The 27,792-nt window shown below is 39.1% G+C and overlaps 2 protein-coding genes across 8 annotated transcripts in view; both read left to right on the top strand.

The window, feature by feature from the left end:
- Positions 1-628: 628 nt before the first annotated feature.
- The window catches only part of IL17RD (interleukin 17 receptor D), a 60,679-nt gene continuing 33,515 nt past the window's right edge, over positions 629-27,792 (top strand). Inside the window, exon 1 of one of the 5 annotated variants that reach the window (XM_027640044.1) lies at positions 629-738. The gene's annotated coding sequence lies outside the window, so the exon portion shown is untranslated. Of the gene's footprint in view, positions 739-7,037; positions 7,767-12,854; positions 12,874-17,831; positions 17,901-27,792 lie in introns of those variants that run through there. The other 4 variants (XM_027640045.1, XM_027640046.1, XM_027640043.1 and 1 more) reach the window with 4 other exon arrangements.
- HESX1 (HESX homeobox 1) lies at positions 637-6,944 on the top strand. Of its 3 annotated transcripts, none has more exons than XM_027640055.1 (5): positions 637-738; positions 4,679-4,937; positions 5,044-5,249; positions 5,559-5,660; positions 6,576-6,944. In XM_027640055.1, exons 2-5 carry the CDS (start codon positions 4,721-4,723, stop codon positions 6,672-6,674), a joined length of 624 nt encoding a protein of 207 aa, XP_027495856.1. In that variant the 5' UTR covers positions 637-738; positions 4,679-4,720; the 3' UTR covers positions 6,675-6,944. The 3 variants fall into 3 exon arrangements, with proteins under 3 accessions (XP_027495856.1, XP_027495857.1, XP_027495855.1); XM_027640056.1 differs by lacking the exon at positions 637-738 and adding an exon at positions 3,317-3,450 and having other exon boundaries at positions 5,050-5,249; XM_027640054.1 differs by lacking the exon at positions 637-738 and adding an exon at positions 3,317-3,450.

Genomic DNA, 27,792 nt, shown 5'->3' with positions numbered 1-27,792 from the left:
AGTGGCAGAGGAAAAAAAAAAACAAAACCAAAAACATTTCTTAGCTGCTATCAGTAGAGAACAGCTCCTTGAGAATTAAATGTTTTGTGGAAGAGAAAACAATATCCTAACAAACATGCCCTTTAATATGCAGAAATGTGCTTTATTATCCCTGCTGGCATGTAGCATAGAAACGTGTCTTGTTTCTGTTGATCTTAGTAATTCAGTTTAATGATTTGTTTAGTGGGTGGCCTCTCTAATAATTCTGAAGTGTACCAGGGCTTCTCAGCTGTTTTATTACGTCCTTTATGCTGACACATTCTGTGTGTTACTTGTTACTTTTCTTGTTCTTACCTTTTATTCATGTTTTTACAAACAATACAAGGTATTCAAAAGTTTTATTTGAGCTACGAATTTGACACCAACAGATGAGATTTGATAGTAATGAATTGAAGAATCCCTCTGAACCCTTTAATAAGTACATTTTTAGTGTTACACTGCTTTCAGCATTTTAGGCTTTTTCTTATTGTGTGATTTATTTTTTGATTTGGGTTTTCTGATTTGTGGGACTGACGGGGGTTTTTTGTCCTTTCTGCAAAATATTTACTAAGAGGCCTTAAAAATGAGAGGAACTAACACTTGGCACCGTATAAACAGGAAGAAAAGCAGCCAACAGCTCTTTAGAGTATTCCAGATGTGTGCCCTAATGGAGAGAACATTTTGCCTCTGCTGGAGGGTGAAAGGAGCTGTGGGGATAAGGTAGGCTTAGAAAATTACATGTTTCTTGCTGTTTAACACACTGTTTCTCAGACTTTTGCTCATGGCACCCTTGGATTTACCTTGAATTTATCTGTCTTCACTTAATCTCCTTGGATCAAAATAGCTACTTCTTTTTGGTCATGTTTTGTTAAAATTGGTGTTACCATTTTTGCTTAAAAAAATCCTTTGACTTATGAAGCTGGTGTAGAATATAATGTGTGTTCATCATGTTCAAAACATATCTGACAGGGAGCTTTATACAGAACAACTTCTGAGGTGGTAAAACATTCATGCAGTGGGTTAAAGAAGCTCTGGGAAAAGTGAGATGAAAGGTAAATGTTTGGAGTGTGATAAGTAATCAAGAAAGATTATATCTACCATTTATACCTTTTCATAAAGCTGAAAATGTTGTCCAGTGAAAGGTGACCTGGCAGCTGAGTAGCAATGGGGGAGAAGAGCAAAAGGCAGCAAGAGCAAGGGTTGGGGTTTCAGCCCAAAGCCCCCAAGAGCTCTCGGTGTGGTCTCTTGAGCTGCTATAAACAGCCCTTAGAGGCTTCACATCTCTAAAGAACAAGAGCTTCATCTACTAAATGGATGAACTCCACTGTCCCTGGGCAAAAAAACAGTGGTGCAAAGTCTGAAAGGGAGATTAGTTTGCTGCCTCATCAAGAATGTGATGCTGTAAGAGGATTGGATTTGCATATCCAAGGAGCAGTGAGTTCTCCTATAATTGATTACTTAGGATTCTCAACTTAATGTTTGTTGTGTTGCTCTAATTGCCACTACAGAGGTATTTAGCTAAAAGTCTGTAGGTAATTTCACATAGGTTGCAAGGCAAGTATTGATAATCTCTAATGGGCCAAAATAACAGAATGCAGTTTTGAAATGAAGGCTCAAGGTCCATTTACAGTTACAGTAGGAATTCCTAGAAATTTAATCTGTAGTACCAGGTATTCCTCAATCTAAAACTTGAAGTATTCTGTCCTGTGGAAAGTGTATCTTCATCCTGATTTCTTACAGAAAGTTCTGTTGACTGTTTATCTTGATGACAAATAGTTTGACTCTATAGCTCAGCAAACTTCTCTTCAAAGAAACTCAGCAACTTTTGAATCAGAGACCTGCAGCCAGACTTTCCAGTGGCTTCATCTCTACATATATGTTGTTTAAGAATCATGGAATGGGTTGGGTTGGGAGGGCCCTTTAGAGATCATCCAGTTCCAGTGCCCCTTTGGGACTTTTTTCACTCAATAAGGTCACTCAAAGCCCCATCCAATCTCATCTTGGACACTTGAAGGGATAAAATGGAATTTTAGTATAATGCAGACTTCTTATCTCTAGAATAATTTGTCTTTTCATGTGACTTTTTTATAAATTTCTACTCCTATGTGCAGTTGCAATCATGAACTCTGTTTAAAAACAAGAGTGTTGAGATGTTTGTGACTGCATTGTGGTCTCCAGCTCTGATTCAATTCAACATTGAGCAATGAATATAACATGATTAAAAGATAACATGGTTTCTTCCTCCTATGACATTTCTGAAGGAATTTAACAGCTGGGAAGCCCAAACACTGGATGGCAGTGTTGGGTGATGTCCTGACCTGTGCCAAGTGAATGAGTTAACTGGCTTTGACCTATTTTATGGAAATTCATTTTGAGAGCTACTAAGATCTCTTTTCCTTGAAAATTCATTAAAAAGCTCTGAAAGAATGTTTCCAACTGGGAGTTAAAAGCAGACTATCTTGAAGGATGAGTTTTTTTCCATCTTCCACAATCACAGAGAGACCAGAAATAGCTTATAAATACTGGGTTAGCTTTGGGAAGGTGTGTGGAAGATATGAGCTTCTCATAAATGTCTCTCTGACCACTACACATCCTTGTCTTTATTGATAGCTCTTGGTAGCTTCCTGAAGGGAACACCTGTGGGGGTATTTCTGTCTTTGGGACGTGAAGGTGTGGTAATCTGAGTCTCAGCTGTGTGGCTCATGTTGATTTCATTCATATTTATCCAGGAGAAATCAATATTTTTTACATGTGTTTTGTGTCAGTGTGTTGGTTTCTTAAGTTGTTTAAGAAAAATAGTGGGCTGTGTTTTAAAACTAGCTTTTTGTATTATAATCATTCAGAGGGTTTTTTGTATTATTATTATTACCCATTGGTTTCTGGATTGAAGAGTGTCTCTCTCTATTGGTGATCATGCTTGTTACCTCTTTGGGCCAGAGAAGCCTGTAAGCAGTTCCAAGTTCAATACAGAAGGAGATGTATTGTTTTCTTTTTGACTTAATGTGTTTTGTAGGATTTAAAAAAAAAAATTAAAAGCTGGTGTTCCACTTAGAGACTGTAGAGGCAGAAAACTGATCTACCTATCCCTGCTATGCAGGAGGCTTTGCATGGTCTCCTCAGTAACTCCTGGTGTGCAGGCTGAACACTCTGAACTGCTTTGCTAAGGCCAGAGGTTGCCTTGTTGGGCACAGCTGTACTGAGACATAAAAGGCTGTAAAGCCCTTGCTTAACTCTGCTTCCCAGTGACCTCTAGTTCACCAACTCCTCCAGCAAGCTGTGGTTTCATACCCAGGTCCTTCTGGCTTTTCTGTAAATCTGCCCTTGTGGTTGCCAGGCTGTCAAACGGTGGCTGGAGCTCAGCTTGCAGGTGGTCACTGCAGGTGGATTGGTGCCTCTTCAAGAGCCATTGATGTGTGCTGAGAAGTGCCCTTGGTAAGATGGCTCCTTGAATTGTCACTTTTGAAGAGTTTGGTTTGACAACAATCTTATTGCACAACACAGAATCAGGCCAGTAAGAAGGGGAAACTTTTGCATCCTGAAATGAAAATATTGTTTTCATTTTTGCATGTTATAAAATAAAGCTTTGCCCAAAATAAAAAAAGGAGGAATTTCTGTAGAGAAGTTGTCCTGAACCAAAACCTGGTTTTGAGCATGTGACATGTAAATTGTGTGGCTGATGGCTGAGGCTGAATATACAAATGTTATAGTTGGTAGTTCCTCTACAATGGATGAGATCAGAATTCTGTTTGCAGACTTTGAGCCTCATTACAAAGCCTTTATCTCCTTTCTCCTCACTACTCATATATTTTTTTGTAATTTTAAGTGTTTGCTCTGTAGGATTTAAATATACTTCTACTGGCTATAAACCTACAGGAAGGGAGGGACCTCTACCAGAAAAAGAGAGTTTTTAAACCAGTAAATTTGAGTGTACTGCTTCCTTTAAGTTTTGTTTTTATGTTGCAAAGAATTATCAGGAAATGTCACAACTGATATGTTTCAGAAAAGCTGCAACAAAGTTATTTTAATAAGAAAAATGAATGCATGAATTATTTAAAATAGTTGGTGCAACTGTTCCTATTAACTAATCCAGGCACTTGGAAGGCAATTACACTGAGCTTTGACAACATTGCCAACCCACTGCACAGTGCCTTATGCCAAAAGCTATTGTTGTTTCATTGACCACGTTCACCATTACATATGCATATGAAAAAACAGAGGCATTTTCATTGGGATTACCCTAATAGCATTAAGAGATTATTTTTAAAATTTCCTTGGAAGGAAATTCACTTAAATGAGATTACTTATTACTTGACTGGTTTCCTATCATGCTGCTATGTTTAGGTAAGTGGAGTCCATTAGAGTATAAAGTTTTTTAAAAAACTGATTTTATACATTAATGATTTCAAATAAAAGAGAAGTACTATATTTGTGCACAGCTTCTTTTGAGAAAGTTAAGTCGATGCTCTGGTTAGGAGAGATAACACTTTTTGTCCCCTTGGTGGCCCCCCTAGTGTCACCATTAGTTGCTAATTACTTGCAAACAAATAAACAATTAACTCCTCGTGCCTCTTGGTGGGAGAGTTTTCATTGACATGCTAAAACTTTCTAATAAAAGATTTTAATTAATGACGTTGCAAATCCAACCCCCTTGTCAACACAGCTATAAGGACCTGTGGAGAAATGCAAGTGCAGTGTCCCTGCTATGCTGGCTGAGGGGGAGAGCATGGCCGGGCCATCGCTGTGTGCTGCCAGTACAGCAGCGGCGCCTCAGAATCTTCACAAAGTGTCTGGCTTTGTAGAAAATAAAACCACACAGTGCTCGTTTTCAATCGAAAGCATTTTGGGACTGGAGCAGAAAAAAGATGCCATTCCAGCTGTGAAACCTCACAGACCCTGGGTGGATGCGTGCACCAGCTTGGGTAAGTCAGTCTGGTTTGTAGTCTCTCAGGCTCTTACTCTAAAAATATTTGCATGTTTATATCGGAAACTGGTAAATTGAAGCTCTCCTTTGCTTTCTTTTTCTAGTTTTAGGTGATGACAGTAATCCCCACCTGCAAATCCCTGTTGTTTGCTATGAAAATCCATTATTTCATGCTAACGGTGACCCAGTGCAAGAGGAAAAAGTTTTGAAATGTGAAAAATATCTTTCAGTCACTGAAAGGCTGTCTTTCAAACGGGAATTGAGCTGGTACAGGGGTAGAAGACCAAGAACTGCATTCACTAGAAACCAGGTAGGGCTTTTCTCAGTATTTAACAAATGAATAACAATGGAGTTCAGTGAAATGTTGGTAGAAGCCTGAAACAGCTGCCTAATGCAGCGTGAGGTACTTCTGCAGAGAGAAATGCAATCAGGAACTAGTGTCAACTAACAGGGATGTTGCTCATTTCAGCTTGTGTTTATGCATGGAATCAGAGTTGTGCAAACCCTGCTTGGATGTCTCCTGTTGAACAAACTAAACCTGTTTTTCTGTATTTCTTTTCTGTATTACTGCTATGAAAGTAGTGATAACTATTCAACAAGTGTGTTTTAAACTCCTCAGATTGAAGTCTTGGAAAATGTTTTTAAAATGAACTCCTACCCCGGCATTGATATTAGAGAAGAGCTAGCTCGCAAATTAGACTTAGATGAAGACAGGATCCAGGTAATTAAAAATGTATTTGAACTTTTCTCTAATTACATTTATATGTACCCTCTGGTTATATAAATAAGTAGTTTGACAGCAGTAGCAATAATATTAATAATCTCAATATGAATCAATATACTTGTATGTAATATGCCCTCAATGATTTGTGAAATGGAAGCCATTTAATTCCTTCTGAAATCTAAAACCTTATTCCATAGCACTAATGAGGCAATAATCACTATAATGCTTCCATGATATCTGCTCTGTTAATCTCTAGTTATCACATAAGTAACTTGATCATTTACTTCAATGTTTTAAAATCATGTTTATGTTATGTTTATCACAATGTTTGAAAAACAAATATGGAACAGATATTGAAATAATTTGTATAACTGTCTGAGACTGTCAGTAGAGCATAGATTTGTTAAGTCAGTGTTTGAACCTCTGTCTTCATCTGATCAAAAACAAGGTCTGCTCAGGGATATTGACTGTTGATTTCCACATAGTCCAATATTATACAAATATTGTAGACATTAGAATTTGGACTTCACCTTGATGTTTATCAAGCTTTCAATGCAACTATTATATTGGGGTTGATGGGAAACTTGATGTTGCAACTGAAGACAGAATTCCAGATGTTTGAGATCCTCCAGGGTCTGACTCTGTCACTGAAATTAATGCTAGTTTTTATATTAATTGCAGTGAAGCTGATCTTTGCTTTGCAGTTAAGCTGGGGATGTTACTTTCTTTGTCTGTGCTCTTAGAATTACAGCGAGTAGCTGCATGCCATCATCTGCAGATTTTAAATTTGTATTGAACTTCCAAAGAGCTGTCATGACACAAAATATTGTAATGCCATGTGAATCTATTTGTTTCAAACATTATTCTGCTTTCAGTGCTTTCTGAAAAGCCTGCCTTCTCTTTTCATTTTAGATCTGGTTCCAGAACCGTCGTGCAAAGCTGAAAAGATCACACAGAGAATCTCAGTTTCTAATGGTGAAAAATACTTTCACCTCCAGCCTGCTAGAGTAGAAAGAAGGATGGTTTGGTGTTACAGTACTACAACAGAGCACGGAGAATTATTAATAGCTTGTATTAAGTAATGATATAGTAATTATGATTTTATGCCCAGATTTGAAAGTTTATTATAATTTCCATTCAAATAAACTGTAAATACTTGAAGTATTATTACAATCTACTTTTTGTGGGAAAAGTGAACTTTTCCTATATCTTTGAATAAGTATTTTCAGAGAAGTTGAGATATTTTTGCAGCTTAAAAAAATACAAACCCTAGGTTGCACAAGATTTTCAGCTACTGTGAATTACTACAGCTTAACTGAAGATGATTTGACAAAGCTTCAAGGTTGTAGAAGAAGTCTGTTTAGAGGCTGAAATACACAATATGCAAAATAGATTTGGCTACTCAAAACAGACTATGTGTTACATAGGAGTTTAAATAGCTTATTTATAAAGAATATGATACCTTTTTCAAAAAATTATGTTCTTTATGAAAACTATCTCAAATGGAAGGCGTAATATTCAGCCGACTGTTCAGTTCAAACAATTGCCCAGTTAAAAGAAGCTGAAAATTATAATCTTTTTATATAATTTCAATTAATTTAGGGTATTTGCCTATTTAATACTTCAACTTGGATATCTCCTCTCTTGTCAGTATAAGCATTCCAGTTATGGAAGTTGCCCTATTATCTTTTAATGACAGAATGTAGCATTTCACAGGATCAAATCAGTTGGGACCAGACCAGATATCCAGATCATTGCCATTAATTTTAGGGTGTGGGATTCAATTTTATCAAACATTACATGAAAGTTAATTATCCTCATATTTGATATTCAGCCTGAAGTCAAGGAGAGCCTTATACAAAACAACCCCCACCCAACTCTTCATGGCCACAGTGTAGGAAAACATTGTAAGTCCAGGTTTCTGCTGTTCTTTGTTCAGCAGAGCTCTGGGAACTTCCCTGAAGTGCTGAGGCCCTTCAATGAGACTTCAGCCTGTATTTCTTACTAGACACAAATCCTACATTCTGTCATGAACAGACACAGTGTTGATCTTCCTTTCTGCATGTTTTTATCCCTGATATCTGCTGTCCTATAGAATGAAAGGTAAGTTTGAGAAAATGGGGCAATAGAACAAAAATAATTTTAGGTAATCTCATACTAGGAAAAGCTAAAGGGAAGGATGATCTGCCTTCAGTCCTTACTTAGTATTTTGGTTGATAGGTTGAGCTATGGGAGTTCAGATAAAAACATTCCTATATTTTATGAAAAATATTGCTGAAAGGCTGCATTACTTTAGAACAGGTGGTGGCCCTTTTATATCTTTAACTTCACTGGCTCACTGTCTTCATTTTTATATAGAATCCTTAAAATCTTGAATTGTTTGAATTTCTCTGGGAAATCTTAATGTAAAAATAACAAACTTTTATCCAATATTGAAATGTTAATTTTCTGTGTTTTGTTGGATTTGGGAAACAACATTCCTAACTGAACTTCTGTTGTATCCTGCATTCCAAAATATTTGAGAGAACATTCACAAATAAAGCAATTCAAATTGAGCCAAACCCACTAGGAATAGTTCTTAGAGAAACTGAAATCTCAATTCAGATACTGACCTCATCTGGTAAAGCCAATATTGGGAATGCATTCTTCTGTTTTGTTTTTCTTCACACCTCAAAACATATACTGCCCATAGCTTAACCTTATTGCAGGTAATCTGAAACTATTGTCTACTTTACTGCTGGGAACAAGGTTTCCAGCAGCAACAGATTAGACTAATCTGTACAGATTGATGCCTAAGAACCTTAGTCTATTATCTGGCAAACACCTCAATACACTTCATGTCTCCAGTAATGGAACTGGTCTCAAGTGACGGAAGTCTGACAAAGCAATTCAAGAGAAGGAGTAGAATTGTAGCAGAATAATTATAGCAGCAGCCCCGGTATCCAGCTCTCAATCAGCAAATGTTACCAGCAGGGTGACTGGTTGCTGTGAGGTACTAAAGGTGTCCCACATAGAGCTGAGGGGCAAAAAGTTTTAAAGCATTGCTGCATTATTTGCTTCATCTTGGCTTAGCTTGTTCTTCCCAAAGTAAAGGCATTGGCAGATCAAAGGAGAGCTTTTAACTTTACATTTCTACTTAAAAAGTAGAAATGATCGTTCTGTGAGGGGGAGCTGGGGCTGCTCAGCCTCTTCAGGGGTGTCAGGATCCCACCTGATTGCATTGCAAAGGGAGTTCCTGTGGTCAAACAGGATTGTTGGTGAGGGAGGGGAATCCAGGGCTGCTGAAGAGATTCCTTTGTGGGGAAATAGTGCCTTGACTTGTGTGACATGAGGGGAAAGGGTTAGACAGAAAATGTGGAAGAGTGGTCTTTCTATTTTGGGCACCCAAAGCTTATACTGGTGGGGCCAGTAGTATTTTCAGGAGAATCCCAGAAGTGTGAAGTGCTGTGTTAGCATGGCACTGCAGCTTCACTTTCTTAGATTGATTAGCAAACTGGAACACTATTCATGTGTGTGTTGAGTTTAGAAGAAGAAATAAGTGGGATTTCTTCTAACATCTGTTTTTTTGCAGGATGCTGTTTATCAAGCAATGAGGTAAGAACATGATCAAAAATGCTCAGGGATCCACAGCTTTGGTGTAGCTGTGGTAGGGACTTTCATATCCCTAGGTATGTTTTAGATTTGATCATATGGATGTGCTGTGGGGATGGTATTAGAGTGACTAATGCATTGCCTGTGCCTTAATAAGAAAAAACCAAAAAGATAAAAAAAGAAACAAAAAAGCAATTAAAGACTAGATTTTGCAAGTGTGTTTTGATCCACGTTGAATTGGTGGGTGTAAAGTCCAGTGCCTTGAGCAAACAGAACGTCTGTGGATTCACACAGGCACCAGGAATGCTTTTCGTATCAATTTTCTGGCTCGGGATGTTGGAAGGATCTGTATATGTGCCTGGTAAAACTAACACAATACCTAGATTCAAAGGGAAATGAATATTCCTTCTTTTTGGATTTATGTTCCAATGTTTTTCCTTTCCTAGCTCCTAAACCCATTTTCCTCTGCCAATGAGTATAGTCTGTCACTCTTTTCCCTAATCTTGTGCAATTTGGAGCAAAAAGGACAAAAGTTAGCAGGTGGTATGAGATAGTCCTCTTCATTAAAAATTATCTATGTTATTAGTCTTGTTATTAATCACTATATTTTGTGAATTTGCCATTTTTAAATTGCATATGTTTCAAACTCATTATCTCATTGTGACCTTTAAAAAAATAACCTCCATAACCTTGCACCAACTCAATTATTGTACCTTTTTTTCTCTAATCCTTTCTTGCTTTTTTAGCACCGAATTTTTATTTTCCCAGTCCACGTCATTCATTTTATTCCTTCTATGGTTTTAAATATCTGTCCACAATTTCTGGATTCTCTGGCAGTCTTTTGTCTGTGTATAACAAAATTAAGTTTTATATATTAAATGAATATATATCTTTTAATGATAGATTTCACACTTTTAATCTTTGGAATTGTATTGCACGGATCATAGTAATACTCCAAAATACTTTGGGATTCAGTTTCTATGAACGATGCCATATTAAGGAAATTAAGAAGATATCAGATGAAGTATTCTGCAGTAAAGATTGTTGGCTATTTATTTTGCTTTTTCATATTAAATCAGACTTTAAAGTCATAAATTTTGAAACAGTCTGTATTTAAACTGAAAGTGCTGGGCTGCTTCTGCCCTCTGGTGGTTGGAGTTAATAATTACAGTTCTACACGTTCATGGGGTTTAATCCGGCATTCCCGAGCTGGGCTGTGGGCACAACAGGACCCTCCCACCGGGAATCACTGCCCCTTTGAACTGTACAGGCTTTGTGTCTGAATTTAAATTCCGCGTGCATACACGTGCTTGATGTCAGGCCTGATTTGCAAAAGCTCCGAGTGGTCAATAATGAACAGAACACAATGAAAATCAGTGGGTGCTTAATATTTTTGATGGTCTGAACATCCAGTCTTTAAAATCTTGCCTTGAATATTTCTATATTTGAGAAAGGAGTTCTCAGGAAGAATTTATTCACAGAGAGGGCTGTTAATCATTGGAATGGGCTGCCCAGGGAGGAGGAGTCACCATCCCTGGATGTGTTCAAGAAACAACTGGACGTGGCACTTTATGCCATGGTCTGGTTGACAAGGTGATGTTCTGCTTGACAAAATGGACTCGATCTTAGAGGTCTTTACCAACCAAAATAATTCTGTGAAAGCATTTGGCAAAGTAGCCAGTAATTCTAAAAAAACCACCCCTCATTATGGTGTAAAACTTAGAATGGCTTCTGGTATTACATCTACTGATATAATTCTTCTGAGATAATAAATACAGTGTTGTCAATGCAAATGTTTGCCAGGCAGAAACACTTATTGCCACCAGGATTTTCATTTATCATTGTTTTGTCATATTAGAAGGATAAGAAATCACTTTGTGCTCTTTAAATACTGTGCATTTCTTAACCGTTTCTCTTGCATTTCAAAGCATTCAGTCCAAGTAAAATGCTAAAAAATATTATAGTGGCCACTTTAATTTCCATCATGATTCAAATATTTGTAAGTTCCCAGATAGACGTTAGGATTGAGACATACAGTGCAATGCAATTCTCTCCCTTCAGAGATGCACCTTATTCTGTGCTACAGGATGTGGTTATCTGACTATTTCTGCAAATTGCTCTAATTGGTTTTGGCAGAGAAAGGAAGTTACAGGGAAACATTCTCAGGAGGCACCAGCTAAGGCTGGAGACTTTAAGACATAAGTTGGCTACATGTAAATTCCAGTTTAGGAGTGGCGTTTTCTGTGGTTGCTACTATTATAATCTAATTAGAAACAATAATTATCTCTTGTAACTTACCATATTAACAGGCTTTAACTCTCCATGGAAGTATTAACAAATCTTGTTCATTCCGGTCTTTTATTATCTGCATATTCATCTTATTCTTTCCAAAAATAAGCAGCTAACTCAATCCTGATATCCAACTGCTTCAAATTTGTGTTTCAAGATAATGTGCCAGACTCTAGATAAACAGAACCTTGAGTTTGTTTGTTTGAGAGGCAGGGCTGCCAGCAACAATTGTCATTCCTAGCAGGGCCCTTCCTCTGGTGTTTTTTAAGCCCAGTCTTGTAGAATTGCTGTCCATTCTTTTGTAAATCTGTTATAAAATGTTTTAAAATTACGCCAGAATGTTTTGGGGAATATCTCTCATATAAACAAAAATTGCAATTCCCATATTGCTTTAGCCTTGGTATTTTCTTTTGTGTGAGTATTTCCCTTGGTGGGAGTAGAATGAGGTGCTATTGACAAAGGGCTTTCCAATCTTCTTCCACAATTCTTGCACAATAGTAGGATTTTTTTTTTTAAATTCTTCCAGCCATGTTCCTTTTGTTCTGTGGCAGTATCTGTTACTAGTGTCTCCATACATTTTAATTGCAAAAATTTTCAAAGCATTTCCTTCAGCTTTAATTACCCTTAGCTTTTGGCCTCAAATAACAAATGATGTCATCATGAGGTGCTTGAGCAAATAGCTCTCCCTCAGTTAAATGGGAAAGGGTTTAAGGCAGGTTATGCTCAGCGAGGGGTCCCTCAGTGTGCTAGGATTAATTTTGCAGACATTGCCACAGTATGCTGCTGAATTGCAGAACAGACTGTTAAATCAGGTTTGGGTTGTTCCTCCACTCCTTCCCTCCCCCGTATTTTCCTGCAGAAGGAAAATGACAAGCTGGCTGGCTGGAAAGTATTGTGCTGCAATAAGAAAGGGCTGAGGAGAACTAAAACTGAGAAACTTTTGTAAAGATGTTATTCAACTAGCATTTCTTGCATTTATTCAACTGCACTTGGTTTGCATTTTTCGTAGTTGTTCAAGATGAAATCTCTATATTGCTGAAATGTATTATTTTAAAATTGAATGTTAAAAGTTATTCAGTTGTTGTTAGATAATACAATGTACATAACTTCAGGGATACAGTTGTTGGTTTGGAATATTTCTAATTCAACAGAATTTTTATTGTAAAATGACTCATCCATGCAATTTTTAATTTTCTTTGTGTCATAAATCTACTTTTCTCTAAAAGTGCCGTTTCACATTACACATAATCTGGGGTAACAGAAGGCTGCTGCTGAAAGATGCAGTCCTGCCCTGCTCCCTCAGTTCTCAGAGGTGACCTGTGGCCACAGGGTGAGTCAATCCAATGTGCTTTTGGAGCAGGGAGGAGTGGGTTTGGTGGCACAGCAGTGAGTTGAATAATCTCAGAGAACTTTCTGTTCCTTTATTATATTCATATGAATAAACAGATGCAAAACTAAACAAACACAGAAACTTGACATTTGACTGCAAAAATTCTCTGCCAATAGAAGGCCTGTGTACAATATAGGGAACTGTGTGGTCTGGGGAATGGTAATATTATATGAACATTTGCATCCATGCATCACTGATAAACTGTTAATTTGATGGTGATCAGAGGTAATTTTCATATAATGACTGTTTGGCTTATTTCAGTCATTTCCTTTTCGCCTTAACTTACTCCTGCATCTGATGCTAACTTGAGCCTTTAGGAATATAGAACTGAAACTTCTTTGGTCATTAAGTGCAATTTCCTGTAGAAAAGATTAAGTCATCCAGAAAGGTCACAAGACCACTCACTCTCTACTCTCTGAACTCTACAAGCCTCAAAACATGTTCAAATACCTGAAGACAGACTTGAGATTTTTCAGAAAGAAAGCTCAAACATGACAGTGTGACAAAAAGAAGTGAGCAGGAGAGAAACATTACTGCCAGTACAGTAGAAGGGTTTCTGCAAGGTCTGGCTTAGTCAGCATTAAGGACTGGATGCTCAGTTTAAGGACTTGTGGCAAAGCATCTGGATATAGAAGTGGTGGCTGCCAGTGTCAAAGCAGAATTCATGCATCTAATTTCCCTTTCAAGTCCCATCTGGACACAGCAGCAGCTACTCCAGAAGCGCCAATAAATGTGTGGGCACCGCAGGGGGCAGTGGGCTGCCAGGACAGCTTGCTGTGTGCTCTTTGCCATTCACCAGAGAGGAGCAGCCAGTGGGGTGGAATTGTTCTGGAGGCTGGCACCCACTGGTACTGCCTGCATGACCTTAGGAAGTAGAGTGTGTGTCTACAGAAAGCAGCAAATTAAATCCAAAGAATGCTACATGTAGGGGTCTCTTCCTGTCTTACTAAGGGGCAGAGTCTTTCCTGACTCCAAATCTAATTATTGGTTTAGCCCTGAGCATATGTGCAAGACATAAAAGCAGGCATCTTTGTGACTCAGTGCTTGAGTTTCCTTATCTATAAAATGGGACTAGTAATACAGATTTTGCTCTCAGAACTTTCTGTTTCGTGAATTTTTGTCACATTTCTCAAGGCCAAGTGATTTTATGGTTTCCTTGAACAAGATAATTATTTATAACAATTGATAGAGTTGATGCAAATTTCAATTCAGTTTTATGGCCTGGGATTGCTGTCTTATCAGTTGATAACCTTTCGCTTGAGCCTAGCCAGATCATTTGAAACTATGGCATGTTATAATACAAGGGATTCCATCAGAACAGAATTTTGTGACCCCTGACACCAGTGGGAATGTTCATGCCCTTGCTCAAAGTGTCCACATCCATTTCACACTTTCTACTTCCGTTCTTAAGGTTTGACACCAGAAGCTTTCTTGCTCTATCTTATGCTGGATGCTCATCTTGTAGATAAACCACCTCCATTGAAGTGAGACACAACTTTGAATAACTGGGTGCTTTCAAAAGATCTGGTTTTCTGCCTTCAAGTATCTGTCAGATGAAGTTCCAGAAGACCCTCTATTGAGGGTTTCTGTTCTGGGATCTCTTTTAGCACACTGTTTGCTTGGTTCCCCAGAGCTCATCCTCATTTCCCAACAGTGGGTGATGTCTGTCTGTAACAGGAGTGGGATATTGCAATAGCTGACCGTCTGACTTAGCTGAATATCCTCCAAGCCTGATGCATGCTTTCTGGCCCAAAAGCGAGCTGTTTTCATAATTTCTTTTGCAGTCAAGGTCAATCTCCCTTGAGGAGAATTCAGTGCTAGAAATATGAACTATGGATGGAGACACAACTTCCAAGTCTAAGAGGGAATTTTTGCTGAGCGATAGAAAGATTCGGCAGGGAATTTTTAACCATATTATCAGAAGTTTTTATTACATGAGTTTCTGGGTTTTTATAGGAATTGATGAGTTCTCACTTTCTCCTCCATTTCAGAACAGCTGCTCAGAAAAGGGAAGGGGAAAAAAAAGGTTTTTAGCTTTAAGCAAGAAGGGAGAGTAGCAACCAAAACCAGCTGTAAAATGCAGGATATTGATACCCATGACTTCTGGATATTTTGCCTTCTCTACTACTTAGAAAAAAGAGACTGCTGTGAAAAGGACAAAAGAGCCCACAGACAAGCAGAGTCCCCACAGCCACTTTTGCCCTTAGATTAGCTCACAGCAGTTTGGAGAATCTAGCTAAAAACATTAACTCTGGTATTTGATTCCTGCCTCTCTGCTACTGTTTTCCACAAAAGATTTCACTGGAAATTATTCTAAATGGATATGAAGCAATGAAATAATTCTGTACTCAGTCAGTTCATTCACAGGACTAAGTTGGACGTGGCGGAATAGAGAAATTTTTTTTCAGATGTGTAATTTTGTTATTAACACAAGCTGAACTATTGGGAAGGGGGCTCAATGCTGATTTTTTTCAGAGTCATCTTTGCTTTGTGCTGCTAAGTTTGAGGTCTTAGTAAATACAACTGACCATTTCACTGCTTTTCTGGGTACTACCTGTAGAACCAGTGGCAGCTGAGAGTTTTTTGCTAATTTTCCTTAACCCTCACTTAAAAATTATAGCTTCTCCAGCAGTCTAGCTCTTTAAGAGAAAAAGCCAAATAGTTCTCCCCATGGTTTAGAAGATTTGTTAGCAGATCAATGGAGATGTGTTCAACAGAGAATCATTGCTTGTCATAGATGGTTATGGGCAGCAGAGGTATTATTGACTGGGAAATGAGCTGTACCTACATCTTTCTTCCTTTAGCCATGATATTGTATTGTTTTATGTCCTTTGTAATGCATTCAAACATAAAAGGGCTTGTTATTTATAGGTTTTACTCAGTATGACTTTATTAAAAAAAAAAAAACTTACGTAGTTTTCAAGTCTACTGGGTCACTTCTGAGTAATGCAAGGAGGAAGTAAAGCAAGAATACCCAGATAGAAGTGTATGGTGTACAGTCAGAAAACATGTGCTAAACTTCCATTCTGGTCTGGGATATACTTGACCAAAAACATCTCATAAAATCAGTGAAATTCCACCTATAGACTTAACAGTCCCTTTTTCAGAATTCCAGCCTGCAGTGGAAAGGGAGATCAAAAGTAAGAATCACTTGTTCCCAGAGCCTTAAAGAACTATGGCCTAATCTCCAATCTGTGCTAAAAAGAAAAAGTTTAATGGTAGAAATGTACTTTCTGTTCATGTCACAATGAAGGGCTATAACCATCCTGAAGTCACAAACCTGTTTTCAGAGGTAACTGTGGTTGAAAGAACTGTAATCCACCAACTTAAACAAGCAGTTTAAGAGAGTTGTATTGTATAATTTTCACCAATAGTCACAAAGAATGAAAATCCTGTGATAGGTGTAAAACCAGTGCTAGTTAAAAATTACCAGCTGGTCATGTTTCCTTTCAACTGGTTGGCTTAGTGGTGGTTTTACACACTATTTTAATCCAAACTGTAATATCTTGTATAATACTGATGGGTGTGTCTGTTCCATTAAGATTATGGCTTTAATCACAGGATTAATCATAGCAACAGAATGTACTGAAATCAAAGTTTTAGAAAATAATTGGAGTTAAGTGATGTGTAAGAAGTGATGTATGATTAGGCCCTGGGCTACCTCATCTAAAACTGAAGTTAGGGCTACTTTGAGCAGACAGTTAGGCCTAGTGACCTCCTGAGGTCCCTTCCAAGCTGAACATCCTGTGGTTCTGTGCTTTGGAGGAGCCTTGGACTGCTCTGCCTCTTATGTGACTTTGACAATTTCAGGCAGGGTAGTTATAATTGATGTGATTCATGGATATCTTGGAGGAGCTGGCATTTGAAATTTATTAGAAATGTGATTTATTTTATTTTAAAGATAAGTGTTTCGGTCAAAACATATCAAAATTAACTCCAGTTAAAAAGCTGAAATCTTTATCGCTACGTGTGACTTCCATTGTATTTTCTGCAATGATAGCATATTATTTCTCCAGCTTGCCTTCCTTAATTAAAGAGTAATTAAAGAGTGGATGAAGGAGCTGGGGTTTAGCCTGGAGAAGAGGGGGCTTAGCTGTGACCTTGTCCCTCTCTACAACTACCTGAAAAGAGGTTGTAGCCAGGTGGGGGGCGGCCTCTTCTCACAGGTAATAAGTGACAGGGGGAGAGAATATAACCTTAAACTGAGCCAGGTGAGGTTTAGGTTGGACATCAGGAGGAATTTCTTCACAGAAGTTGACATGGTGGTGTTGGGTCATAGGTTACAATTAATAATGTCAGAAGTGTTTTCCAATCTGATTGATTCTGTGATTCTGTAAAGCATGAAATATTGTCGAAGATCCATGATTGGTCTTGTTGCCCTGACCTTGTGAAGCACCTGGACTGTTCCCCTGTGGGTTTGTATCACTAAGTGGCACCTCTCTTCCTCGCGGTGTAGCAAATGGATCAGCAATGCGGTACCGCCCCGCGGAACCAGGATGGGGAGCCGGGCAGGTACTGGCAGGACCCCGTAGTGTGCAGGAGGGTGGCTGCAGCGCGCCGCTGTCCCGGGGAGCCCCCGCGTCCCGGGAGCTTCCCGGGAAGAGAAGGAAAGGGAAGGGAAAAGCGCACAGGCGGGGAAAGCGCCCGGAGGGGGTCCTGCTCCCTCCCATTGTTGCCGTTTGGCGAGGCTGGAGCGGGGCGGGGGCGGCGGGGCCGGGGCTCGGGCGGACCCCCCGCCCCCGGGCGGGCGCGCATGCACAGACACTCGGGCACAGACACACACACGGCACAGACACACGGACACGGGGCAGCGCCGCCGCCCCCGCCCCGCCGGGCTCGCTGGGACCATGGCACCGGGGCTGCCCCTCGGCTCCGTCCTCCTCGCCCTCGCCGCCTGGTTCGGGGGTCCGCGGCTCGGAGCAGCGAGCGGCAGGAGGGGCCCGGCGGCCGATGCGTGCGGAGGGAGGGTGAGTAGAGCGAAGCGGAGCTGCTGCCGGTGCGGGGAAGGGATTCTGCAAACTGCGGGGAGAGGCGGAGGTTCCGCGGCTCGGGCGCTGTCCCGGGCCGGGAGAGCCGCGCTGCGCCGGGCGGGAGGGAGGGAGCGAACGGGCTGTGAGGGGACACTTCTGCAGCTAATAACGCTGCCCCGGGGCTCCGCATCTGGGAGTTAATTGCGGCCGGGAGAGAGGGTGGCATTGCCCGGGAAGGGATATTTATTGGTTTCTCGCCTGGGGGAGGGAGGCAGCTCGGAGCCGGCGAGTGTGAAGAAGTCACTCAACAGGTCCTTTACCACCAGCGCGCTCCCCTTCCCCGAGCCGACCTGAGCCGAGAGGAGGATAAAAGCGATCGCTGGGGCTTTGTTATTTTAATGATTCGAGGCCGGCTTGGGGTCTTAGCTCCGGGCCTGATCATTATACAGAGGATGTAGGAAATTTACGGGAGGGGGAAGGGGGGAGGAAGGTGATAAACGTTTTGTTACCGGGCTTTGCCTTTTGTTCCTGTTTCTGGTGTGTTTTGCTGTCAGACTTTTCTCGATTGCTTTTTTTTCCCCTTAAGTATCTTTTAATAACTTTTGAGTTGAGTGTTTTGGTTTGTTTCTTTTCTTTCTCCTGATATTACAGATTTAGTTGAAGCGTGGTGATCCGGGAGCATTGGAGGGAACACAACTGACTTTCATTGCTTTTCTTTATTGTTAGACTGTCACTAAGGATTTTCTTGGTTTCAGATCAGGTCCTTTGAGAGCGTTGCTGCAACACACAGTTCAGAAGTTTGTAGGGCATAGTTTAGAAAGGAGAAAGCACCGGGAAATGTGTAAAAGAACGGTGTGGAAAAACAGAGTTCAGACCCTGATAAAGCTTAAGACCTAAATCTTTATGTTGGATGGAACTGTTAAAGGTTTAGACTCCCCTATTAGGCCTCTTTAACTGAGAATTGGGAATAAAATGTTTTGGCTCAGTATGTCTATTGTATGTTCCGTCAGACGTGGGCAGGATGCTACACAGGCTCATCATGACCACTCTGTATTTGTGTAGAGTTTTGCATCAGTTATTAAGTAAATTATCACTATTAAAAGTCATAGCACTTGATTAGTGTATTTTGACGTTTACAGAAATGTGCAGATGCAGTTTATTCTGGATTTTTTGCTTACATAATTGATGAAATGGTGTGTATTAAACAGGAATGTACCACAATATAGTTATTTTCATATAGTGATTTCGACTGTCTTTTAGATGAATAAAACTTAACTCTTTCCAATTAGCATAACCCCCTTCTTTGTCTTTATTGCTCACAACAAATGTACCATCTTAGCTTATAAAATATTTGTACTAGTTTCTGGTTTTATGGTATTTTCAGCTTCAAGTTCAGGCTTTCCTAGCCAATTAGTGAGATACCTTGTGGGATTGTGTAGTTGTAATTTCACAGTCCGATTTTGTAACACCACTCTTGCGCGTGATTGCCTCCATAACCCAGGCAGGGCAGCGTTTATTAGAGTAGTGATTGCAGGATGGTACCCATTGTCTCAATTATGTGGTATTTATCTTGGGCTGCATGTAAGTTTTGAGTAGACTTGACGTACTATTAAATGACTGATGGCCCCTCTAACACATTGTCTGCTCTGGAGCAGGGTTGCCTTTGAAGTAGTACCCTGTAGGAAGTAAAGAGACTATTTGCTCTATTAAAATTCCTTGGTATTTCCTCTGTTTAACCACAGGCCACTTCCCCTCTGCCACTCTAAACACTGCAGGGACACTGACTGATTGAAAAGACACAAGCCCTAAGTAATTGTATCCTATTCAAATAGATATTCTTATTGCAGGTTATTTATAAGTAGCGTCTAATTAATGTATGCTAAGGGCAAGAACAAATGAAGTGGTTGAATTGAGGTAATTCTCAATGGCATAAATAATCTAAAAAAATGTAATTTAACTTTTAATCGTTGTTTAAGGAGAAATAAAATGTAGGTAGCTGAGTGGTTGTATGTGCATTTAGATACACACACATTGGATATTTTCCTCCGTTAATTTTGAATGTGTGATGCACTTCCCCCAATTAATATTTTTTATTATATGTGTTGTTTTTGAAAATCTGCATTCCGTTTTGCTGCATTTATACAATTAATGCTCATCTTCCTTTTACTCTTCAAAATACAGTTTTAAGTATCCTCAATATTTTGTGGCAGTAAAAGACTGACTCGATGAGAGCATATTACTGGACTACGGTTAAAAGAATGTGATGAGGAAATATTTGTTCGTTTTATTCATAGCTCCTGAAATTGGTCCTGATAGATAACGTTTTCAAAGACTAAACTTTTAGGTTTTTTTTTCTTTTACAACTTCTGTTGTAAAATACATGCCTGTATTAATGACCTTCTCTAGTAATACACCGGCATTGGAAGCTCAATGTGTGTCTGCAGCAGGAAAGCAATTAATACCTGGACAAGTAACTTAACATCACCATTACCAACAATTATCAGATTTCAGCGGGTCCAGGATCTTAGAATTTGCATTGACTTTGGTAAGTCTAGGATTTCTTTCATTGATGTTTAACAGCAATTTTGATGTATTCCAAACTTAAGGTTATTTCAGATTAAGGTAGAACGTTTGCTTAAAGCAGAATAGTGTTGCAAAGTAGCTTTTCATATGGATGATCTTAGGACGTCATATGCATACCTTTATCCAGAAAAAATAAATCAGGGAAGGGCCTCTTTTAATCTAGAGTAAGTATGTCCACATGGGGAGCTATTCTGGAAAAGCAGTCCCTGAATTTTTCTCATCCTATAAACAAGCCATGAGGCGCACAGGGAAGACAGACGTGGGATCTGAGGATGATTTGAATATATTTCAGATTCATTTATTCAGCGTTAAACACATGAGCAACTTTACTCTCAAGTTGTTTTGTAGATTCTAATGGGACTACACACATGAGTAATTTTTTTCATATGTTTAATTCCTCTGAAGTTCCTGGCACTGAACCGTGTTCAGTATAAAGCTTAAATTTAATGAGACTGTATGATGAGAAAGAATAAATAATACAGCATTTTAGGAAGCCTTCCCCCCTCGTTTGCAGGGAGTTGTACCTTCATTTGCCTTTTTAAGCACAGCTGCTCAGACATACTGGAGGTCCCTGTTCCCGTGCATTCTCCCCTGAAACTCTCCCTGTGTCACCTTCTGTGCTCTTTATTTAAGGAGCTTTCCATTTCCTTTTCTCTTTCATGGCAGAGCCTCTGTAGAGCCCCATTTCCTACCCTTCCACCATCAGGAGCTCTGTCTGGCTCATTATTCTTTAGGCCAATGCTGCTGTGTCCCTACATTTATCTCCTCAAGCATCCCAAAGCAGACCCGTGCTCCTCTACAGATGGTATTTGCTAAGCACAGAGTAGGTCTTACTGAAGTACTTTTCCCAGTTAAATGCTTGTTTTGGCAACTTTATTTAGGAGGAAGAATACCCTGTAATACGGTAAGAAATAATTTACCAAAGTTTAAATTCCTCCCTTTTATTTCTTATTATATTCCAACAGTTAAAAAAATCAGATTTTCTCTTGCAGAATACTTAAAAATTTTAAGAGGTATTAAGCAGAACACAGACCTTAGATGGTGCATGGTGGAAGGTGTTAATGTTTGCCATAAGGGAGTTCTTTAATCTGTGGACAGTTCCAGAGTTGGTTGAAAGCTCTGCAGACCAGATGCCAGCAGTTCTGTATCTGCCATATTTTTGGGATTTTTAGAATCAATAGGTTTCTCTCCCCAGCATATAGAACAATGTAATAGCATTTCAGAGTTGATGAGATGTGTCACTTAAAGCTTAGTGCATTTCTCTGATTAAATATAAAGCAACATGTTGAGTGCCAGGCTTTGCAAGCATGGTCAGCCATGCAGGTAGGCATCTGCATCACTTTTGTTTAGCTTAGAATTTGGCTTCAGGATCCTTCCAGGGTTTGTTGTTGAGGTTTTTTTGAGTTTCATTTATCAAGTAATGTAGCAGAGAATGTGACCCTTTTTTTTACTCTGGTGTCAAAAAGCATTGATGGCCATCTGCCTGTTTAAGGGAATTTTAAAAAGCACAGAATAGCCTAAATATGTTTGTGTTAAATTAGCAGATGAATGTTTCTTCAGGAACTGTGAGGCTGCACAGTTTAGTGCTGTGTTCTCAGGATGAGCATTCACACAACTAGAGAAAAAAATTACCCAAACATGTGCCTGTTTTTGTAATTGAAACTAACTCTCAATATTAACAACAAAATTGTTGTTCCTTATGTGTTTGTATGAAACTGGGAAATTTGAATACAGTGCTAATTCATCAGCTGTTAACAGGGTTTGTGCAGTTGAAGTTTAAGACTGTTACAGATTCGATGAATTTCCTCTCTAGAACATGTCCCTCACTTTAGATGTTTAACTTCACTCCCTGTGTTACTTCCCCTAAGTAGAAGTGTAGTAACTGCTGTATTGAACTTGTTAATTTAAAATCTTGAGACGCTTGTTTAAGAAAAAGTTCTGCTTTAACACATTAGTACTTTATAGCCCACTGGTGAAAGGATGTTAAGCAGTCATGATTAGATAACACTGGCTTTTCTTTAGGTAATTATTTGGAAATGTTAATATAATATGGATGTTACTTAATTAAAACTGCAACATTTAAAGGGTGTTTAATAAGGACCAGCTGTCTTTTCCAACAGATCAGTCTGAAGATGATGAAACAAAGCTTTGATGTGAACTTGCCTGCTTAATTCTGCTCAAAGGCTGAGTTTTACCCATAAATTTAGCATGTGTTTTTAGAAGCAAACAAGATAAGAGGAGTGTGAAGTATTACTGCAAAACTGTTAAACGTGAATACCATTTTTAGTTTTTAAAAGTCAAAGTATTTTTCAAGTATTTTGCTTTGTTTTGCCATATACTGCTACCAGTATAATGAAGTTTATTTCAAATATATTTTTTCTGAAAGATTTGGTTAATGCTGATGTTCCTATAGCATCTGTTGGTTTTAGATTTAAAAATTAACATTATGCATTAGTATGTTACACCTAGAAAAAAAACCAATAAAAGTTGTATCAGATACATAAATACTTATTTGTTATATCCTTATCCCTATAGTAATTATGAAAAACCATTGTATGCCAGTGCAAGTTACAGTAACTTGGTTAGATCAGTACATTAAGTACTTACTTTTAGGTTATGATAATGTGAGACTTTATTTAAGGGTCAAAATTTAAGTGCAGTCTTGAAAAAGGGTTTATCCTTTCATGTATAGAGTATTTTATAATTGTGGCACTGTCCAGCTGTTTGTCTTTCCCAACTCTCCTCAACAGGAGTGGCACATCTTGACACTCAATATTTCTACGTGATTTCTTTCATAAAGACTTTAACCAGATATATACTTACTAAAGTAGTGAGTACAGGCTTATACCTGCAATGGATAGACTCATTGCAGTATTCATACAACAGAAACACAGGTATTACCACTTTGGTTATCCAAACTTCTACCAGCCAAGCTAGGGTATAAATGTGTATTTTAATATGCTTCCACCTGGTTTACTTAGTAAATTTTACTTTCAGCATCATATCTAAGACATAATTTCTGGATTTTAAAAAAGCATTGGTGACCTCTGTGGATTGGATGACTCTTATCAAATGGGAGTACCTTATCAAATGGTATAAAAGTTTTAGTAGTGAGACAATAAATAAAAAGGAACAGAGAAAAGCACAGTTAAGAATTATTTCTTAAACTTAAGTGGCTGTCCAGTTTTCTCTGAATCTATGTATATTGTGTTCTGTCTTACCAGAAGACCACCAATAACCCATTTCTAATCAGTACATACATTCTCACTGCCATATTTTCTAAAGTTCATAAATATTTTGTAACTGCAGGTTCTTAACTGTTTTGGGTTTTGCTTATCAGCAGTGTTTTACATCTGGCTGAAAACCAGTTTGAGCACAGACTTTTCTGTTTGGCCATGTGTGTAGATAAGGGCCTGAGTTTTGTTTTTGGAAAAGGCTTGGAGTAACCAACTTGACAGTGAAGATGCATCTGATGACTCTGTTGTGAGTGTTTGAGATTTTGCCAAGTCTTGTCATAGCACCAGTTTTCAGTGGGTTTCTGCTTGCCAAGCTTTCAGTCTCACAAATTGCTTCCTTTGCCACCAGCACTCAGAAGACAACCTCTGTTCCTGGTTCTCTTTGGTAGTTTGGGTCATCATTCTGGTAGTCAGGGATAGCAAAAGGAAGTATCTGCATCCTAATTTGATATTGTGTTCAACAGTCACTCACATTTTTCCTCATCTCATGGCTGTTGATCAGGATTTTTCACCCATTTGAAACTCAAAATGCTCTCTTAGATTCCAGCGAAGGGCACATTCCAAGTGGCTGTTTCTGTACTTTTTAAGCTCCCTCCATTCCTTTGTAGGCTCTTTAGGCAGTAGGTGATGAATATCTTCAAACACATGCATGAGTTCCTTCTATTGGCATAGAAAAATAGATTTCTGCTCCTGCCAGAGCTATCCAGTGCATCAAACTGCTCTGTTCCTCCTTCACTTCAATTAAACAATCCATTAATGACCCTAGATGAGTTCCTTATTCTATAATGACCAGGAAAGAAGAGGTAAGTATGAAATTCTTTTCTTGGTGTGTTATCGATAATTAGGGCTGGAATCACAGCTGGCAAAACCTTTTGGATAGGTTTATGTTGAGAAGAAAGAAGGAATACAACAGATTGTTTTAAAGTCAGTCTGCAGGTGTGCATGACAGAGAATGCAAGGGGCAGGAATTGATTTCTTTTAGATGACCAGGGAATCTTTGCTGTTTCATTTCACTGGCAGGACATTGTACCTCTGAACAGCCATTAAGACCTTTTGGGAGAGGGTCACACACTTGTAGGACAGGTAGGAAAACAAAGACTGATGGCTCACCTGCTGCATGAAAAACATATTAATGCTGGCTGTAAGTGAGCAACATTTTCAACAAAGAGTCAAAATCTATCGGTAGTACATAAATGGATATGGAACATATGGAAAAATGTGATAGCAATCTGTCAAGTATGTGTTATGATCTTAGTTCGTGTTGCCTCCTAAGTTAAAAGCTATAGGTGTGTGAGCATCCTTTACTGTTCTTATGGTTATGGATTTGGGCTTGGGCTGTTATTCATCAGGACAGTAAATTTGGGTTTGAGGGCACATCACTTGTGCTGCTTATTCCAATGTACCCAAATAAATGTGAGAGGTAGCTTTATCCTAGGAGATTTCATGCTAGATCAGTTGTCACACCTCTTCTTGCAGACCTGAAAGCATAACTTCTGAGGTGTGTGCTCTGTTGAATTCAAGAAGAACTCTAGAGTTGTGTGTCCGTCTGATCTGAATCAAATTTGTACTGCCTGGCAATCTGACAGCGTACAGAGGTGCCTGTGAAGTGATGATCTCTGGGTTGACTGGAGCATCTTTTGTTGGCAGTGTGGGGTCAGCAGTCTTTGAGTCTCTACCTGGCCTTTTCCTGTTCCTTTACAGTGTACAGAGCAGAGCATGTGGCAGGAATGCCAAGGTCAGTGTAGTGTCTGAAAGGCCAATGCTGTTGAAATGTGTTCTTCTGTTTTCTGTAGCCTTTATATTCTGATAATCTCACATTAAAAGTATGAGCTCCTTTTGTGCTCAACCCTGGGTTGGCAGAACCAATAAGGGACAAATGAGGAGCGTGTGGAGTTCAAAGGGCTCCAACTAAATCTGTGTATCAGGACATAAGTTGCTATGAATGGTGGGTATTACACAGCAACTGGACAACATCAATCTAAGTCTTGGGGCTACTGTCTGAAGGAGATGACAGATCTGCAGTTCTACTTGGAGCTGCTCATTTTGGGCTTTAAGGTTTCCAAATCATTGATTCGTAATGATTGATCTATGTGATCCTTTACCTCAAAATTGTGTGTAGTAACATTTCCATACCCAGTGTAATATGGCAGTGCTGGATTTTCCTCATGGTTGGTGGGCACACTTGGATTTTAATTTCTGACCTTCCTTATGTTCTTCACTCTTATATCAGTGGGAGGGACTAGATATTTCTGATCTTACTTCTGACTACATTCAAATCCAACCAAGCAATCAATGACTTCCCTGACTTTTTTTGTGTACGGCTGTGGGAAAATTCCTGGTTGGCTGGCTATGAATTAATGAAAATCCTTAGAATGCCTCACTAATGATAGCTCCTGTGGCTTTAAAAATGCTATTCGCTTTTTTAATTTGAGGGAGGTCACAGAGGTTTACAGAAACTAAGAAAAGAAAACTTAACATCTGGTTGTGCTCTGCTGATGACTGCTTTTGTGTGAAGAAAAGTTATGGCGTCACCTCAGCATCAAACACATTCAAGGTGATCCTTTCTAAGAAGTCTTTGCAAGAACCTTCTTCACTCAAACTGTGTTTTCTAATTAACTTTGCTTTGTATTTTCAAATGGAGGATTTTAGTTCTCCATGGGAATCCCAAACTCACAATATTGTTACTTAAAATGCACTCTTTATAAAATAAACTTATTTTCTTGAGTTTTTATATATATACACCATGAAATGTTTCTATATGTTTACTAATATTTTCCTTTGAGAGTTATTGAACTCCAAGATTAAAACAAGCTACTGGGTTGGATTCTGGGATTCATCAAAGGAAATTTGTTTTGTGTTTGCATATCCATAGTGAAGTTCAGTTTCATCTATTTGCATATAAAATTCCAAAGAGTAATCTAATTTGTGAAAGTCCTCATTTTCAAGTTTTAATTTTACAGGCTAAAAGAGAACGTTTGGCTTTTTTCCTCCCAAATAATACAGGTTACAATTATGTGTGAAGTTAGTTTAGCTCATAGAAAGGCATAGTATGAGAATCCAAACAGTAAATCTTACAAGTTGTTAAAACTAGAAGTTATCAGCTGCTCAGTTAAACATGTGTATTCCAGGTGTGACTGGCCTGGAATCTGAAAGCATTGAAAAATACAACTTCAGAGACTTTTAATAGTCACATTATCTTTTTATATTATAAAATGATTTAAACAAACTCTATACACACCTCTATTTGTCATCTGCTTGTGGAAAAAACACCCCAATCTGTTGTCCTTAAACCTGGAATACTAAGGGATTTGTTGAGTGGTTTTGTTTCTGGTTTTGGTGTTGTTCTGTTTGAAGAGCTAAAATCCTACCTGTTAAAATCAGTGACAACACTTTGACTTCCATTTTGATGGGATTTTCTTCCATACTCCAAGTGGTTTGATGCTTTATGGTTGCCCAGCACTGAACTGCTGTGACTGACTTCATGCAAAAGCTGGCACAAGCCTCTCATCTGGTGTTTCTGTGTGTATATGGCAATGTTGCTGCCTACTAAACTAGGACAGGAGCTCACAGCACAGATCACTTCCACAGTGCATCCCCTGTGGAGAGGATTTGGGTGCATCTTCTCAGCTCAGGGCAGTGCTCAGCCAGCCAGGCTGACTGGGAGCAGGGAGCTGAACACAAGCAGGACAGCTGTGCCCGTGGGGCATGGTCCTGCTGTTCCCAGCTCAGCCAGAGCAGAGCACTTGGCTGCCACGGCAGTTTCTCAGGCTTTGGTGATAATTGCTGTCTTCAATCTCAGTGTTGCATAGATGTGTCCTGGAACAGCCCGTGTAGGGTGTTCTCAGAATAGGGAGTGCACTGTGAGGTTGCATCTTAATTTATCCCATAGGAATGATTTCCTTTACTAACAGGCCATTAGGGATAGATTCTCCCCCCCACCCCCTCAAGTGTACCAGTGTACCTTTGGATATAGCTGGCAAGCCAATGAAGAATTCCATCATCTTCCTCTGTCTGAGCTGTTAAGGTGCCAGTCTGTATGTCATCTCAAATCCCTTATAAATCCCGCCTGC

The sequence above is a fragment of the Corapipo altera genome, unplaced genomic scaffold, assembly GCF_003945725.1.
Source record: "Corapipo altera isolate COAL_440 unplaced genomic scaffold, ASM394572v1 55, whole genome shotgun sequence".
NCBI lineage: Eukaryota > Metazoa > Chordata > Aves > Passeriformes > Pipridae > Corapipo > Corapipo altera.
Note: the sequence above shows the minus strand (reverse complement) of the source record. Positions and strands in the feature narration are given on the sequence as shown.